Source organism: Triplophysa rosa, linkage group LG18 (genome assembly GCF_024868665.1).
Source record: "Triplophysa rosa linkage group LG18, Trosa_1v2, whole genome shotgun sequence".
NCBI lineage: Eukaryota > Metazoa > Chordata > Actinopteri > Cypriniformes > Nemacheilidae > Triplophysa > Triplophysa rosa.
This window is the reverse complement of record NC_079907.1, coordinates 9816744-9836869: the sequence shown is the minus strand read 5'-3', so window position 1 is coordinate 9836869 and position 20126 is coordinate 9816744. Positions and strand designations below refer to the sequence as shown.

At 37.9% G+C, this 20126-nt stretch overlaps 1 protein-coding gene across 1 annotated transcript in view; it reads right to left on the bottom strand.

The window, feature by feature from the left end:
- The window catches only part of usp54b (ubiquitin specific peptidase 54b), a 105678-nt gene that overhangs the window by 22786 nt on the left and 62766 nt on the right, over positions 1-20126 (bottom strand). Inside the window, 5 exon segments of the mRNA XM_057357803.1 lie at positions 1223-1328; positions 6275-6357; positions 6817-6930; positions 11809-11943; positions 20003-20095. Of these exon segments, the coding sequence (XP_057213786.1) occupies positions 1223-1328; positions 6275-6357; positions 6817-6930; positions 11809-11943; positions 20003-20095 (531 nt within the window).

The following is a 20126-nucleotide window of genomic DNA, read 5'->3' as shown; positions in this document are numbered from 1 at the left end:
CCAAGTTATTCATATTTATATTGGTGGCACCAGTCCTTAATTTGCTAGCACCAGAGTCACGGGGTGAGGTAAGAAAAAAGAATCACTAAAACTTAAGTAAAATGTGTTTAAAACATTAATAAATCAATTAGAAATGAATACAAATCACTGTTTATGATTTAATTATTTTTTATTGTATATGTAAACTCTCTTTCAACACTTGACCTTATTTAAAGCACATCTTTATTAAAGCTATACTTTCTTCCTTTATTTGTTGTGAACAACTCATATAAGAGAACACAATTCCTTTAATATCAATGGGTATTTTTGGGCCCGTCCGTTGTTGTTTGATGAACATTATAAACAGAGCTCTTTATTATGCTGCTGCCCCTTTAAGAACTAGCGCACTATACTGTAACACTTCGTGCGTTTTGTTTCCCAACTGTTTGTTCACGAAACAAACTACCTTTACAAGAATTCTTGTTAATATGGTAATTCTGTGCTTATATGTCCGTTTCAGAGTAAGAAGGCGTGAAAGAGAATCAGTTTAGTGTTTTGTGCTCTGACTCCCTGGTGCGCATATCTCAAACAACCCGTAAGACCTGAAGGCTTTTAGTGATTATTCTTCATGAAAGCTGCATTGATACACGTTTGGCTTCTATCAATAGCGACTTACAAATAAATAGGATTTAACGTGATGTATAACGTTAATATTTTGTATGCTTTTCAGTATTGTTAGAGAGCTTTATACAATAGTATAGTAGTTATAGTTTAAACACATGTTTCCTGCATTAGCTTCACATGCATACAATACACGCAACACATTTTGTTATCTTTGCTGTTTTGTACCTTAGCAGGGGAAATTCTTGTATTCTGCAGGCGGCAAAACATATTTATTTCAGTTGCAAGATTAAGCGCTCGTTTGCTCTGTCAGTCCTTCTGCTTTTTAAATGTGCCTCTTACACCCGCGCATTAGGCTAGGGGGCGGGGGCACTGATAGATAAGTGAATGATTGAAGGAGAGGAGACGAAAATGACTGCAATATAATGTAAAATTACGCAATTTAACATTTCTGCGTATTAAATTTATATTACGCAGTCGCACCGGTGCGACCATTAAAAAAAACTTGTCGCACTGGCAGTTAAAATAGTCGCAAAATGCGACCATTTGGTCGCAGTCTAGAGCCTGAACTGTTAGGCTATCCTTGACTTGACAGGCATGAGCATGTGTTCATAACGCTTACCGGACAGTTTCGCAGGTCGCCCATGGTGCTGGCATTGCGGAGAAGCTCTCCAAACATGTCGGGTGTTGGCTTTTCTTTACATTCCAGCATTCGGACGGCTTGGTTACTGCAGCAGAGGGAACAAGAGACAGACGTGTCCTCAAGCACCAGTGTAAACAAGACACATGCATACAAAAACAGCTGATAGTTTCACATAACATGCACCCATGTGATGGTATCAAATTTTGACATCAAGGTAACCGTAAGGAATTTTGATAGTGGTTTACAATATTATTCGCTGTCATATATTTAATAGTCAGATATTTCATTCATGTTCAGATATACACATGCTTCTCATTATGGGTTTTCTCTTTACTTGCCGTCAATGAGACCCTATTGTGTTTAATATTTTTTTATCTTGACTGTAAATGACAATTATGGTAACATGATTTCTAGAATTATTATTTACGATATAATATTGTGCAATCAATTATCATGATAAGTTGTATTAATGAATACCAGATCCAGTCTTATAACATATTTTTGTACACTGGCATTAAAACTGTATTGACCACCACCTTCGGCAACCAATTTCCTACATAGCTGTGCTAGTTTTAAGTTGCTTATATAACCCTTTCCTCATTCATATAATAAATTCAATCTCAATCAATATTTTATGCCCATTTAAGTTTTTTTATTTGGCAAGTATATCGCTGTGCAATATGCTGGAAAATGTAGTCGCACATAGTCAGCCATTATTGCAAACCAATCCCTGACAGGGTTATACTGAACCGGCTGACTGTACATTATGCTTCATGTTTTTATTTATTTATCGGGTAGTTTTAAGATCTCCCCTTACTAAACAAAATGACAAAAACTGCAGTCGGTTCGCTCTTACTCCCAAGGGTTGCTAAACACAGTTCAGTTGAAGGAATAAAATTATGATTAAAAACCAAAGTCTTTCCAAAGATGAAATCTTATGTCTTTGGTAGATTACTATTCCCTAGAAGACATTATAAACTAATGTAGCAGCACACTTTCTCTGTTCTCCCTCCATCGGGACGGATATCAGTTTACTTTACTGACTAATGTTTCCTTAAACCAAGCGAGATAGCATCCATTTGACATGCAGCATATCGGCAGTCATGAACCGTCTTTCAGCGTGTGCTCATGAGGATGAAATGTGCCAAGACAGACGCTTAAGGGCTAAAGACAACCTATACACAGGCCCTGAATTAGATCTGATAGACAGGTCTGCTTTTTGCTTTCCTAGGAAATGATGGCCATGTTGAAAATGACATACAATCATACTCTTCTGTTTGTGTTTGAAATGAATTCAAGGCTCTTCAAACATGTTCAATCCAAGTTCCCATAATAGGTGAACAGACTGAGACATCAATATTGTAAAATACGTAATGTTGCAGTTTTAGCTTGGTTGTAATATATTCACATATTTTATTATGCTTACGTTTCAGACAATAAACCATTATTGTATGATAAGTACTTGTTGTCATACTTGCATTCCTGTTTACATCTAAAATAAATAAAAAAACTTGATGATCAAACAATCAACTGCAGTTCTGAAGACCCCCAGTTTAAGACCCATGACTTAAAACCTGTCTAACCTTGAGTTACTCTTCAAATTGTTTTGCATGCCGTGTTTATAATCTCAGATTATGCTGTAGCTCATCATTTTCAGCACATGTATAATGCTCTTAAGAGGGTGGCTGACATTGTCATTTTTGCCTTTTATTCAGCATTTTTCCTTCCGTTATCAGATTCTGTACTATAAGCACAATGTTAAGCATAAATTTTAGGAATATGATCACTTTCAGGGTGTGACTCATGATGGTTATATGTGACCCTGGACGACAAAACCAGTCTTAAGGGTCAATTTTTCGAAATTGAGATTTTTACATCATCTGAAAGCTGAAGAAATAAGCTTTCTATTGATGGTGTATTTGTTAGGATAGGACACTATCTGGCGGAACAACAACTATTTACAAAGCTGGAGTCTGAGGGTGCAAAAAAATATAAACATTGAGAAAATCGCCTTTGAAGTTGTTAATCTGAGGTACTGTAGCAGGCCATCAACTCACAAAAATAAAGTTTTTATACATATACAGTAGGAAATTTATTAAATATCCTCATGGAACATGATCTTTACTTAATATCCTAATGATTTTTGGCAAAAAGAAAAATCGTTAATTTTTACCCATACCATGTATTTTTTCCGATTACTAAAAATGTTCCCGTGCTACTTAAGACTGGTTTTGTTGTCCAGGGTCACATATGAACGTTTTGCACGATTTATGGTCGATCTATGAAAATTGCTAATCCATTACGCTGTCCACACCACTTCACATTTATATGCGTAATGGATCGATCTCTCATGACTCCAAAGGAGCCATTTTTAGTCAGCCGATCATTACCGCAAAAGTCTATGAATTTAATTGAAAAGTGATAGGAGAGAAATAACACAAGCACTGCTTAAAACACGACGTGAGAAATATGGCTAGCTGTTCACGTTAATTGAAGATTAAAAGGTATGCTGTGTTTTAAACCACATTACATCAATACGATGTTAATTCAATGCAAATGTGACCTGGGAAACCATGAAAACAAACCCTTCGATTAAATTATACACACGAAAAACAGTTTTATCATTCAGCAGAAGAATCCCGAGTGTGCCATGCGCTGGTAGATGGGTCGTTTATAGTGTGGGATTGTAAATCAGTCCTTTCAGAATGATAAATGTAAGTCCTGCAGTGAAGATAAACCTGTTCAATCTGTCTTGAACAGGAGAGGAAAACCTACGTGTTTCATTGTTTTCCGTGAAAATATGAAAGCCTGATTAAATAGCTTTGTTTTTGCATTAAACGCTAATTGTTTTCTTGTGTGTGTTTCTTGTGTATGGATGTGGACATGCTGAGAGTCTGTGTATGTTCAAAGTAACGCTGTTAAAGAAAATGTAAGGCTTTAGCAGGGGTTGAGCCTCTAGGAGTGAAGGAACACAGTGTACCATCCTTTATCGCCATATGGCCACATGGCAATGCATGTGATATGCTGCGGAGTGAAACAACGACAACACACACTGCCCGAAAATGCCTATCTGCATATTTCAGTGCCAAGAAAACAATGTATACAGCCACGGGAAAAAAAATAAGAGACCATTCATTTAATTTGCATTTCTAGATGTATTGTGGCCATTCCAGTCCAGTGTCTGTAGAATTTCAACAAAATCAAACCTCAGGAGTGACATCAAAGTCATACATAAATACATGTACAAATATTACTGTTGTATTGCTTAAAAGTGAATATGAACTTCCGAAAAAATACAGAGCATCTTTTCTGTTATTTTGACCTGTTTCTCCAGTTTTCATTTTCTTCAAATAAATGCAAAAAAATCCTCAGAAATTTGGGAGAAATATTGTTAATAGTTCACACAATGAAACAAAAATAATTTTACCTTAACACATACTTGGAAATAGTAATTTCACAAAAACTGAAAATAATTTTCAAATTTTCAAATGTTGCAGTAACCAATATAATAAGGCAAGTAAAGATTAAGTGAAAGGGTCATGTCATGTATGACTATTTTTTCTTTGCAAAATATACAATAAACCACTTTACTGCATTTAGAAGGTAATAATTAAGTTTTGATCAGTCAAATCATGTCTGGACAGCAGCGGTGGAGCGATGCTGTACAATCCAGGAAAATATCCTTGATCAAAGTATGCCAGATGTGAGCTGCACAACCTAACACTCAAAACCTGTCTGCAAGATGAGGAATAACACACCGTGAAAGTTGCGTTCAGAAACTGTGTGAAAATAAACTTGCTTTCAGTGGATGAATTCCTTCTTTTCGAGGTCAAACTATTACATCACTAAAATCCTTATTGCGCCAAAATGTGGTGGAGACACTGGTTATCTTTCTTCCTAATGTCCTAGTGTGTGGACATAATGGGGGCGGGGACATCACCCCATGGGGAGCGATGGGTAATGGCCTACCTACGTCCTGAGTGGTCCACTTTTTCATCGTAGAAATGGTCTTGTTATTACTAATATAGTTTACGACACGACTTCTCATTAAACTCTAAAAATGTTGGGTTATTTGAACCTATTGTTGGGTCAAAAATGGACAAACGCAACAGTTGGGTTAAATTAACCCAGAATGTGGTTATATTTGACCCAACAATGGTTAAAACAACCCAGCATTTTGGGTTGAAATAACTGTGTAGGTAATGCTGGGGTTTGTCCATTTTTGACCCAACGCTGGGTTGAAATAACCCAACTTTTTTTAGAGTGTATATATCAGATAAAAATGTGATAGGATGAGAGAAGAGGAACAATAACGCAGAGAATATGAATTATGAATAAGAACTGTACAGCACACGTGTGTGATAATCTATGCACTTGTATGGTATGAGAACAGAATATGAGTCAGGGGGGCTTGACCCATTTCCTGTACATAGCTCTACCAGATTACTATCACGCTTTTGGTATGTGATGACAGCTAATAACCTGTGATATAGAGCTTCATTTCAGCCCAGTGGGTTGGCTTTGGCTTTGAACTGAAGCTGGTCACTCACTTACACAATATACAGTGCACGCAGGGTTGCTTACCTTCAGTTCCCCATTTGATGTGTAAATCAAAACGCTCAGTCAACTTCAGGGTGACAAAAGAACCCCAGACGTCCGTTTCCGACACTAAACTGGCATGCACACGCTCACATACCCCACTAAATCTCAACCGATTGCTTTTAACTGAGAGAGAATCCATCATTTTTGCAGCACAAGGCAAACCGAGCCAATGAAACGTAAGGGTGTGGCATAGCGGTTGGTGTTATCAAGGCCATGTGGTTAGAAATCTACAGTAGGGCTCAAATCAATGAGCTATCACCATTGTGCCTCTTGAGAAATTAGAGATTTGAGGGAGCAATAAATGTCAAACACGCTAGTCACTATGGACAAAAGCATCTGCTAAAAGACTACTTAATTATTTACCAAGCGCAGCCCCCTCGGAGATACCCATGCATGTGTGCTGGTGTGAAAACGTAGTCTTCCACTTACCAGAGAGAGGTGGTGGAGATGTAGTGCACCATCTGAATAAAGGGGAGAGGATCTGATGTGGCTCCACAATTATTACAAACACACTAAAAGAGGAAAAAGACACATAATATAAAAAGATTGTAGGTTGCATGAAACATATTGAGATGTCTAGATGATGCGACTGAGCAGTGTGAATACTGTTTCAATGATTCGCTGAGTTGTTAAAGGGATGCTTCACCCAAGAATGTTTTTTCATCAATTACTCAACCTCATGTCATTCCAAACCTGTTTGACTTTCTTTTTTCCGTAGACCACAAAATATGGTATTTTAAAGAACGCTGGTAACTTAACAACAATGGCCTTCATTGACTTCCATTGTATGGACACAAAACCACCGAGACATTTCTCAAAATAACTTCTTTTGTGTTCCACAGAATAAAGAGCCAAATACATGTTTTAAATGATATAAGGGTGAATAAATAAGGACAGAATTTTTCTTGAATTCAGTTAACGCTCCAACTGAGACTAAAAAATGTTTCCTAATGAGAGATTCTACTACCAACCTGTTCGAAAAGTGTCATGGCAAATTTCTGATGCGGGATGCAGTGCTTGGCCGTGCAGATGTCCTCCTTGGTCTCGTCTGAGATGTGGAAGTGTATCCTCATCAGGAGGTTCTCCTGAAACACAAACAGACAAGCTATATAAACCATTTTGGAACAAGATGTTTAGCAGCAAGATTCGATGCAATACAGCATGTTGGTTGTGCGTGGCATTAAGGAGTAAGGCATCTATGAGTTTGTGTTTGTGTGTTAGAGAGAGAAAGTGAGTTGTGTGGTCCGACTCTTATATTCATTTTTCTCTGTCAGCACTCACTTCACGTTAATCTGATCAAGTGAGAAGAACACATCTATTTTTCATAAGTGTACGACACTTTGATTCCATGGCTGAACAAATTTAAAATCAATCGATCACACTGCAAGTTCCTGACAAAGGAATACAGGGTGAATGAGGGGGAGCAAGGGAGAGAGGGAGAGAGTGGAGAGGCGAAAAAGGTGAACAGGACCATACATCAACTCACCCATTCTGTTCTGTTCCTTTCATCTCTCTAACAGCCGCAGACCGGGCCTGCAACAGCCATAGAGCTAGTCTTGTACTTTAAAACAGTAGCTAGCTACTCAAAATTTTAAGGAAAAGTAGCCAGCAATACTGTAAACTAGGGCTGCACGATTATGAAGAAAAATGTGATAACTGATGCTAAATAATGTGATAATGCTTAAAGTTTAAATTACATTAAAATATATTTAAAAATTGAAAATTATATAAACATACATGTTTGTGCAAAACGTGAACAGTTTAAAAAGTAAAGAATGTGCTGAAAATTATATAAATAAACAAGCATGTTTGCACAAAACATAAAAAGTTTAATAAATTTTAAAAATGTTTAGAAAATTGTATAAATAAAAATACATGTTTGTGCAAAACATGAAAAGTAAAAAAAAATGGTGCAAATTGTACATTGTTCATTTTTAATTAATTGACAAAAAATAAATAAATAAAAATAAATAAATGAACAATATTAAAAATAAATTAACTAATAACGTTATATACAGTATTTCTATTTTAAAAACAATTCAATGGATATCATGATAATATCATTTTCACTAAATATTTTGTAGTATTTGTGTAGTTAAAATCTGATATTACTATACATAAAAAAATTTGGTATAAAAGTCATTCAATTATTGCAAACAATTGTGATATGCATATCTGCGATACTTTGAGATGTCAATATATCCTGCAGCCCTACTGTAAAATGTAACTAAATACATCAAAGATATTGAACAGGGCTAAATTATTACTAAATCCATTCATTAAAATAAATCTTCTAAACAAACAAATTCATTCAAATGATACTTGCTTCCCAGTGCAACGCACGAGAGAAGACAGTTTGAATATGCATGTGAATTACACCATCAGTTTGCTTCACTATAAAGCTCCATGAGCAATGAAATGAAATCTAGCATTTTGTCACACTGCATATACTCATTGCAAAATGTAGCTTGTAACTAGAAACGTTATCATATTGACTACTTAATACTCATTTTCAATTTTTCATTAGTGTGATGGCAAGTTAGCATTGTCTGTACTTTTAATTAGTTACTGCCCAACTAGTCAAAGTTCACGACGCTTAGTCACAAAGACTTCAAACGAACCTCTTGTGCTAACAAACTATCACGCTAGCTGTCAGACACTCGTCATCGAGAATCACACAACAATTAATTAGCGTACACAGCATTCCATTTCCTGCTCAGATAATAGCAGCTATTTATGCCAGGCACCAGGGTACAGATGTGCAGGAGAGATGCAGAAATGAAGAGTTGACATTTCGCTAATGTACCACCCGTCGTCTGGCGCTCGTGATGAGCGGGGTCGACGTCAAAAAGTGAAGAGGGATGGCAAGATGAGAGGTTTGGCCCCGTGCCCGTCTCCGCCTCATAAATGCGGCAGTCAAGAAAAATGGAGAGAAATTGTGGCAGCTCCATTCAACGGATCCACAGCTAAAAATAATGAACCTAGGACCGAAATGGACCTTTGTTTCTGAACTGCAGTCGAGGTGCTAATTGAACTAAATAACACTTTGATGATGCTGTCTTTTGTGACCTTATGAGTAAGCACAGCTGCATTCGCAAATCTATGGCAGAAAAGCCCTGACACAGACAGTACAGGATGCATATAAATGGGTATTTAAGACGGAGCCAATCAAAAGGTCTCTCTGCGAGCTATCTTGATTGGACCGCTCAGCTGCTTGCCAGTGAATGATCGTTCAATTGCTTATTTGCTTAAAAGCAATTATCGGTATTGATGCTCACGCAGTGTGTCCTTTAAGGACATAAATGTGAGATAAACACAATCTATGGTCCTTAATCAGGTAGAGCCAAATAATCAGGTCTGGGGATTAGAGGAGTGAGCTGGCGAGTGGGGAGAGATGTTATCAAAAGAGTCCACATATGTAATGATCTGATCTACATCATCTTCAGCAACAGCATGGCCAGTCGATATAAAGTCTGTCTGTAAAGCTCATAAATCTACAGCTATGTTAGAAAATCTGCTGTACTTACTCACCGTTTTCTGTGCATAAGCGGTTGGGTTGTACAATTACATTTACGCATTTGGCAGACGCTTTTATCCAAAGCGACTTACATTATTATACTTTTTTTTTGTTTCTGACTATGTGCAATCCACTGGGATCGAACCCATGACCTTGGCATTGTTAGTGCCATGCTCTAACCACTGAGCCACAGAAAAGCTACGGGGTGACATAAACACAAACAAAAAAATCTATGGTCCTTAATCAGCTATATACCCCAAGGGCTGTCTTTGGCTCGAGTCTTATATCATTGCATTTTTATACACTGTGTCGAATATTAAAATGCGTCTTGAAACCCCTGCGATCTGTCCACCACGCATCGGCTGTTTTTAAAGTGATAGTTAACCAAAAATGTTTAATTGTAAAGATTTTGTTAACTGGCACCCATTCACCCTGCATTGGTTTTGTGTCCAAACAATACAAGTGAATGGGTGCCGGCGCTGTTCGGTTACCAGCTTCTTCAAAATAGCTTATTTTGTGTTCTGCAGAAGAAAGAAAGTCATACATGTTTGAAATGACAAGAAGGTCAGTAAATTATGACAGAATAATTTTTTTTGGTTGAAATATCCCTTTAAATGCAAGAATAGTGCAATTAGAATTATTAATAGAATTATATTTTTAACCAAAATGTACATTTTGTCTATAATTAAAGAGGGGAAATTGTGGTGATTCGCTAAGTCACCTTGACATCATTTGGTTAAGTCCCTGGTAAAATAAAAGTAAAAGTATTTCGGAGATAACCGCTAACATAATTTGTTTGCAGGTGCAACTTGATCAGATATTTTGTTATCAAATGAAATTTTATAGATTTTATAAAAGCAATAAGCTGTGGTGCTTCTTGAATAAGTCACGGCTGAAGGGCACGACACGAATGGCTGCAACCCCTTCAGCCGTGATTTATTCACAATACAGCACTAGCCTACAATAAATATTGGTTTTATGAAACTGTTACACAAAATACAAATATTAAACCCCAAAAATATGTATCAATGCAACTTTCATGAAATAAAATCACTTAATAGTCCCTGACAGATGGTGAACAGCAACAGAATGTTTTGTTTATGTTGCTCAAGGTGCTTTAACATGGACAAAACCCTGCTTTGAAAGGGACAATGTACAGGTAGCCGGTTGTTATCGCAAGAATAAACACCAACAGTGTGATCAGGACCCGACATGAAGCGGAGGAAAATCCGTTTACTTTCGGTTTTAAGGTAAGACATGACATGTTCAAATACCAGGAACAGGCAATTTAGTTTTATCATTTGTAAACACAATGTCATATATGTTACTAAAGGACATATTTACATTAATTTTTGTGTAATATTAAACTTTGCCTGTCAAAATGATTTGCAGCATCTGGGTTACCATGTGTTACGTAAGGGATAATCCACGGCTAGCCTTGAACCAAGAACCACCCGACACGAAGCCTTAAAATCCTTTAATGCACTGCTAGCCGTGGATTATTCCGCTTATACCATGGTCATTTGCCAAGTTAAAGCTGTTATTGATGTTCACAGTGCAATTTTTGATCAGACAGGTAAAAATGCACACTTTCAGCCAATCAGAATCGAGTATTCAAACAGACCATGGTATAATAGTTTTTAGCGGTTGTTATCTAAGAATATCAGACCTTGGAATGTAGCGATTGGCCAATAAGAGTCAAGTATTCCATAGCGCCATGTAATAAGTATAGATAAAGAGATCAGAAGTGTCTACAATACTTTCTGGGGCCACTGTGGCCCAAATCTGGCCAAAACAAGACATGTTTTCAGTTTGAAGCAGCCTTCAGGTCGGAATGACCATGCTGCACTGTAAATCTATCTACTATAAAATCTCTAATCTATCTTCCAACAATAAAACGTTTGTTCATTCCTAATTTTTTATGAAATATAAATCAACCTCAATCTGCTCACTGTCTGTTTTATGTGAAACCCCACCACAATCCTTGAGTATGCTATTAGCAAGCCGCTCTGAATCTAATATAGTCATCAAAAGCGTGTCAACACGTCCAGCCAGAAACATCAGTAAACACAGCTTTATCTGTGTACAGAGTAAACTCCATAAATATTACAAGAAGTCAATCTTCATCTGCCTCAGAGTTCACCAATCTATTTCTACCGCACATCAAACCTCGCAAGGATGTGTACAAGCAGCAGTGCTTAAAATGCAACACGTAACATTTCTAGATACTTAAGATCAAGGCTGACAGAAACCTGGAGCGAAGAAGAGGAAGAGAACGGAGAAAGGTGAATTGAGGAGAGGGAAACGTAGTGAGATGAGGAAATGCCTGTAGAGCAGAAACGGAGCCAAAAGAGATACCGGGAAAGTGCGAGATAAGAAAAGAGATGATAATTGTGATATCAGCAAAAGTACCTTGTGAGGACAGAAATATAAAATGAAGTCTTACGAAACACTCGGCCGCGTCGTCCATGATGCCCAGCTGGAACCGCTGCTCGTCCTGGAAGGTTTTGGCTAGAGCGCTGCGCAGGGCGTCGGATGGGAGCACCTTTTCACTGCTGAACTGGAACTGGGCAAAGATGCTCTGAAACCACAAAGAGAAACGACACCTTAAAAAAAAGCCAAACAGATGTAACTGAGCCAGGGAACAACACAATGTAGATGCAACACACATGGAGGAAAGGCTTCATACTACTGATAAATCAAATAACAAACTCACAAAACAATTCCAGATAACTCCAAATAACAAAAATCACATGACAATTGCATAGGCTTTGTTTCAGTTTTGGATTGGTAAATGCTGAAAAATGATGTCCCAAGACATCGCATAAAGGAGTAGTTGACTTCAAAATTTGCCCCCTTTGAATTTCCATAGTTTAAACTCAATGGGGGCAAATTTTGAAGTGAACTACTCCTTTAAAGCCACGATCTGCAACATTTGGTAAAAATAAACTTGTTAATGAGCGAGTACACAAAGTGTCCAAAACGGTCTGCTTACCTTATCCTGATTTACAACTGTAGGCTTATAATAGTAGTTTATACAGTAGGTACGATTTTGTGGTAAATTGATTTCACACGTAATAAATTTGTAAAGTAATCTGTAATTTTGCGTTTCTGACAAAGATGGCGATACTGAGGCCAAAGTGAGATTACAGCTTCAAGCAGCTCACTAGGTCTTGAGAAACATTAACATTCAAACATACTTGTGACTAAAAGATTTGCAATTTTAATATAATTTTCACACACGTAACATATAAGCCTTCTAGTAAATGCACTATAGTATAAAAGTTGGGGCCCAAAAATGATGAACGAATATTACAACATGCCTATGGCAGTGTTCTAAAACCGGGGGCTCTGAGATGGATGCAGGGGGGCCACAGATTTTGTGGCATTTTATGAAAAATTGAAATTTATGATAGCTTTTATGCAATCAAACATCAGAAAAACGAGACGCACCAAAGTATTGAAGTTCCAGCGTTGTATAGCTAAATATGTTTTTGGTTTAATAACATTTTCAAGTTTAAGAATATAAGTTTTTATTTGGGGGCCGCGAAGCAAAGGGGGCATTACACAGAAAACGTTTGAGAACCACTGGCCTATGGTACCCAAAATGTTGCTCACGAAGGCATCTCAGCGAGTTATTTCTTTGTCGTGACATAAACATTCTAACTCTTCTTGTTAGACAGTACAAGCTTTTCCCTGTAGCGCTCACTGAAGGCGGTCTCGATGAGATACTGAGCTCATTAACAGCGAACGTTCAAACAAATGCAGCGTCATAAAAGCCTGCGGTGGAATCTATTCTCACGTCCATCAGCATTGGCAACTGTTATTGAACCCAATGAACAATGACTGCAACACAATGTGCTCTTACCAGAGGACATTCTGATAAACAGAACAAATGGATTCGGCCGTTGGATGGATATCGTTGGCTACAGTAAAAGCAAATATTCACTGCAGCTGCACACACACACTGCAGTTTTGAAACCCTTATATATGCAATGGGCAACCTGCCCAATGCAACCCCCCTATGGAGGTGTGAAGGGGGGGGTTTCCCTTGAGCAGGACGGGTCGTTGGCGTTGAAACAGGTAATGCAGTAGGCTGACTGCACTGCGCCAAGGAGAGAGAGAGTGGGTGGGACAAATGTAGAGGGTTATATACCCCACTGAGGAAACCCAATAAGAGGAAAATTCAGCCACTGCATCATTTCCCCAGCCCTAATCACACAGTCTTCAGAGCTGAGATGAGCCTGGAGTGATTTTCACCTATGGACATATTTTAATGTCCCCTCTCTCTCTCTCTCTCTCTCTCTCTCTCTCTCTCTCTGAGCTGATGAAATACTCAGGACAGATAAGGGCCAAATGGAAGTCTGGTGTATGTATGCAGCAAATATATCACTCGGGCAATCAGTGCCCAACCTAACTGCAGTTCTGTTCAGCCCTCCTCAGCGTGAGCGAGATAGCAGTACACACCCCCTTCCTCTCTCTCTCTCTCTCTCTGTCTCTCTCTCTCTCCCTCACACACATGCACACACTGGTTGTTTTAGTATATTAGTGAGGATGTTTCATCATTTTTATCCCAGGCCACCCCTCAATCTCGCACAAACCTGTTGACATAATTAGATCTAGGGGCGGTTTCATTGTCTAAAATTGAGTCAGGAGTAGCCCTTAGTTAAATTAAGACATTTAAGTACACTCTAAAAAAAAGCCGTAAAAATAGGGCACAATATACTGTATTAATATGAAGGAATTTTCCGTGTTCATTTTTACAGTTGTTTTACCTGTATTTTACATTTTGCACTGCATTCATTTGCATTGTAGCATTAATGGAAATGTCCGTAAAATAAAGGAAAATGTACTGGTAATTTTCTGCCATTACTTTATCTGTTTTTTCACGGGATTTTTTTTACAGTGTAGCGTTTATAAAAGTGTTTCAGAAATAGACATTCCTGGTGTGCATCCTGACACAAAACACGGCACTGATATATTGCAAGACATGTCAGTGCAAGTTGTTTTTCGGTTAAAGTGACAGATCCCTAACCCCAAAAAAAAAAATTCTGTCATCGTTTACTCACCCTCAGGTCATTTCAAACCTGTATGACTTTCTTCTGCAAAACACAAAAGAAGATTTGATGTGAGAGATCTAAAGTAGTTAATGTTTTGAACATGCGCCATACAGAAAACATACAGATTTTCCTTATATGCTCAAACAAGATCATTGACCTGAACTGGACTGGCTGTTCTCAAGACATGTAAATGGCCAGTCATATGCAAACATAAACACACACACAATGCACCAGAGATTGTGTTGTCAGCTGCGAGCCCTGAGGCATAGCCTGTGAAATGAGACATAAACCTCCGCTCAAAGACACAAGACACAATTCTCGGCAGTGACACATTCTCCTCAAAACTCACAAGGGCAATGAGAACACGCGTACACGCACACATTTTCACACCGAGAACAATCTTGTGACGCACAAACATATATTAATATTAAACGCTCCCCGGGTACACTTTTCAAACTGCAGAGGGATTGAATCCCATGCCTATTTTCAGTTTGTAATTGGGTTTAACTCAATCATTAACACACACTGCATTAAAACAACAAAGTGTCACAATATTAACACTGGAGCTTCTATAAAAGGAAACATCATTAGAATAGAGTAGAGTCTACAGCATGCTTCAGTGACTATGCATTTATTTTCTTTGCGACAATTTCTGGGTGTTTGCGTGTCACTCCGGGTCTGATGGTCAGTAGAGGTCACCCACCCAACCGCATTATTATCTTGTGAGGTGGCAGTAACATGGACTCTTCTCCACCTATCCTGCTGAAAACACCAATTTAGACCATAATGAATGTTAGTCTGAGCTTGTTTATGCCAATAAGTTTCAGTTCTGGTCTAGCTGATACACCAGCATGTTTTTATAATAGCATGGACACCAGCATCTAAACCAATATAATATCATACAATTCCAGCAGCAAGTATTGCCATACGTAAAATAAGCAAATGATTGGTTTGAAGAAGTTTGGAATTGATAAAACTGTGACTGTATGTGTACTTTTCTGCTTTTTCTTTAATAAGAATTGTCTAATATTCAACAATGATTTCTGACAATATGTTTTCCCTTCAGGATCCTGTTGCAATTGAATTTGCAGCTGGTTAAAGTGATAGTTCACCCAAAAATGAAACGTGTTCCATCATTTATTCACACTTGTGTCATTTCAAACCTGAATGACTTTCTTTCTTCTGCAGAACACAAAAGAAGATATTTTGAAGAACGTTGGTAACCAAACAACACTGGATCCCATTGACTTGTATTGTATAGACACAAAACCACTGAGACATTTCTTAAAGTATCTTCTTTCACACAAAAGAAAGACACATAAAGAGGGTGAGTTAATGATGACAGCATTTTTTGGGTGATCTATCCCTTTATACATATCACAAAATTTTGAGATGTCCCCCACCTCACACCTTCAATTTGAGACAAAAACAAACAGCCATAACAAGCAAATGGAAAATGCAATTAAGTCAAACGAGTCAATCAGTGTTGCATCTTCTACAAAAAATGAAAGTGCATTCATTGTCTATGCACATCTCGGCTTATTTACATCAGCAAATGAATGCGATATTTCCCACAGTGAGAATGCTTTCAAATAAACACATTTGAACGAGTTCGCCGAAAAGAGTGGTGTGGTGAGGGCCTGTTTCAGCCTCATTAGTAACGTTAGATCATTAAATTTCAATAACATGGCTGGCAAGCAGGCGGCTGGCGGGCGGCACGCGTGAGGAACTCTCAGAACCGATGGCGCGATGCTAACGTCCTCCATTAGAAATGAGAAAGATGACATAATGCATGGAGCCTGAAGACCACAAGAGAGTCACAGCCACATGAGGTCTAACAGCACCAGTCGGCAGAGCATTTGTCAGGAAAAGAGCCCAGGGTGAGACCTGAAGGAGTCAAGCATTGAGCTTTACCACAGAGTACAGCTTCAAAACAGAGCCTGAAACAGAAATGTGCAATTATGTTTGAGCATAAAAGCTGGCAAGAGAAAAAAACTATGTTGCTTTAACACCAAAATATTATGCGGTCAAGTAACTTAAGTAATTCTGTGTCATGGTTCTGCCCCACCTTATCTTGCTTTTCTTGACCTAGTGGCAGAACCATGATAGAACCTCTTGTTTTATGTGGAGATAGTCATTTTGACCCTGTCGGCCTTCGATACTCTCTCCGGTCCTTGTCTGTGTTCCTCGCCCTTTTGTATCTCTCATTACTGGTTGTTTATTAGTTCATGCCCCACACCTGTTCCCCTTTGATTTGTCCCTTTATTTAATGCCCCTGTGTTCTCTGTCTTGTGTCGGTTCATTGTACTCTGTCGTGTTTCGTGTGGGTGAGTTCTTGTCCTGTTAAGTGTAGCTTAGTCCTGTGTAATATGTTGTTAATGTTATTTTTAGTCTTGTTTAGTGTAGTTAGTCTTTGTTCTTATTATACCCTTGTTTCCCCCCTCGTGGGTTTTTGTTTTGTGTGTTTTATTATTTATTAAAAAGCCTTGTTAACCCCTTACCTCCTGTCTGCACTTGGGTCCTCTCTCCTTGTCTCACCTTACCCGAGAATCGTGACATTCTGATTTTGGGATAAAAGTTCACTTGTCATTTTTTTAATGAATGACAATGCAGGATTAAAGTTGTTTTTTAAGGTAATTTAGTTCACCCAAAAATGAAAATTCTGTCATTTATTCACTGTCTTGTCATTTCAAACCTCTATGATTTTCTGAATTCTGCAGAACACAAAAAGTATTTTGAAGAATTTTTGTTATCAAACAACGACTCAATTCAGCACATTCACTTCTATTGTATGGACCATAAACAATACAATGGCTACAGACGTTTTTTGGTTACCAACAATCTTCAAAACATCTTCTTTTGTGTTCTGCAGAAGAAAGTCATACAGGTTTAAAATGACAAGAGGGTGAGTAAACGATGACACAATTTTCATTTTTGGGTGAACGATCCCTTTAATTTTTCTTCAAATTAAAATGTAGACATTTTAAAATCAAAATGGATTAAACCGTGAATACAAAAATTATATTTGAATTTTACAAACAAGTTGATAACTTTAACAGGTGCTGCTGTTAAAAATAAAGATTGAGAAAACAGGAATGAGTGTGAGAGACAGTGTAAATGACAAACGCTCTGGTGAACAATCATAAATCTTGACAAACATGTGAAAGGGTTTTCAAGGTACAGCTCAGTCACCACATATGATTTCTGCGGTCTCAGCATTTCACATTTCATTAAGAGAGAGCACATTTCAATCACCGCAATGGATTTCCTACACGCAACATATCTCACATCATACAAATACTGTATGCACAAATATCTAGCGTAATGCATATAAAAACACACAAGGCCGATCAAATGTATCCCCAAAAACAAAGCTTTACGAGGCTCACTTGATGCTGATTGGTTGATCGCAGCCTTCTGCAGTCAAATATTTTAATTTAATACAGTAACTGTGAAATTGTACAATAGATTGATAATTGATTTCCTTCATAGCTGTGTTAGTTTAATGTCTCTTCTTTCGCTCTTGGGTATCTTTTTCTCCCATACTAAAATAATGTGAACTCAAGTTGATATTTCATTCAGTGAGTAGCCTGGCGTGAAGCTACTAACCAAATAATGACTAAACATTATCTCTTACATGAATCCATCCACCTGTCTAAATGGAGAGCAAATGGAAACCTTTGTTTGAGTCTTCTCTTCGGAAAAGACCCAGATGTCATAAATGTCTCCATTAGAATTTCAGAAAAGAGCTCAGATTGTACCAAACTGAGCTCAGATTTTCCGTCTATCGAAAGTCAATTTTTCTCATCATAGAAGATATTTTGAAGAAAGTTAATAACCGAACTACAGCGGTACCCGTTGACTTGGTTTTGTGTCCATATAATAAAAATAAATGGGTACTGTCATTGTTCGTTACCAACATTCTTCAAAATATCGTCTTTTGTGTTCTGCAGAAGAAAGAAAGTCATACAGGTTTGAAATGACAAGAGGGTGAGTAAATCGAAGCCGAATTCTCATTTTGAGTGAACTATCCCTTTAACAACCATCCAATTTGGGGTTTTGTTTTCATTTCTCATAAACAATTTGAGACTAGAATAACAATTTTAAACACATGAGACTAAGTTAATACTTAAATCTCATGAGCTATGAAAAGGAAACCTTTGAGCAACAAAATTTCTTCTCATTTTAACAATTTATTCAAGACAAAATTGCACCACAGAGAGATCCAATAGGCCACAAATGCCAAATCTTACAACAAACAGACAATCCAACTCCAAGGAAGCCAATACCAAGCAATAGGTTGCGATTATGGCATCACGTGGGCATGACACGGGGCCATCAGAGCACAGAGTAGCCAAGGTAACAGGTAGCCGTGGAAACAATGGAAAAGGGCTTGCGCTTACATCAGCAGAGAAGGGTATTTAGTTAAAGGAGAGAAAGATTCCTCAAATGTATAATAATTAATAACCCTGTTGAAAAAAAACAGTATAAGCTGTTAGGTAGGTTTTGAAGCATGGTAGCTGGTTTGTGCTGGTCCTTAGCTGGTCATGTGCTGGTTTAAACTGTTCCTGAGCTGGTTTAAGCTGGTCTAGGACCAGCTGGTTTAAACTGGTCCTAGACCAGCTCGTGACCATCTTAAACCAGCATAAACTAGCTATCATGCTTCAAAACCTACCTAACCAGCGTATGCTGTTTTTTTCAACAGGGAATGCAGTAAATCAGCCAGCACCGGTACAGGATAAGACCAGACACAAAGTAAAGAAAGAAACAGAGCTCTCAATGTATTAGGCTTGCTACACTAGTCTATTAGTAACCTCTCCTTTTCTCTCAGGTGAGAACGGAGCTAACAAAAGAGGCTGTATTTTTGGAAACAAATGCCCAAGTGCAATTTGATGGCAACGATTTGTTTTATCACAAAGTGGGAGCCTCTTAAAAGAAAAACCTCACTTTAGTAACTTTATTCTGGTATGTGACGCCTTTAAATAGCACAGCTACTTTTAGCCTGAGGGCGACTTAAGAAGAAGATAGCTTTTGAGTGAGAAGCCTTTGCTTGTTATTAAGCGTCCCAAGTTGCTTTTCTAGGCAAATATCTCCCTCTCCTCACTTCACATCTATCACCCACCAGACAGGACATTAAAAAGACCTTTTCAAGAAGAGAGAAGTCAGTTAACCCTCGCCATACTTAACTGGGCACTTAAAGGGATAGTTCACCCAAAAATTAAAATTCTGTCAGCATTTACTCGCCCTCAAGTTGTTTCAAACCTGTATAAATTGTCTGTGTTCAGCAGAACAACAAAAAGATATCTGGAAGAACTATGGTAGTCAATGATGCCCCAGAACTTTTTGGTTTCCCACATTCTTCGAAATATCTTTTTTGTGTTCAACAAAATACTAAAATCAATACAGGTTTGTAATAACTTGTGGGCGAGTAAATGATCACAGAATTTTCATTTTCGTGTGAACTATCCCTTTAAGGAGATTTTTCTAGCCTCAAACCACTTTTCTGACAAGGAAGCATCTTTAGATCTAGTATGCACAAGTACCAAACAGACTTTTTTAGAAGTTTTTGGTCCCACTCACCTTTAGAGCACAGAAGATACACGAGTCCTCCATGCACTTGTGGGTGTTCAATTGCCGGAAACTTCTGCGGAAGATGTCAAGATGCCAAAGGACCTGTGTTCAAAAGAACAGAAAACTTCACATA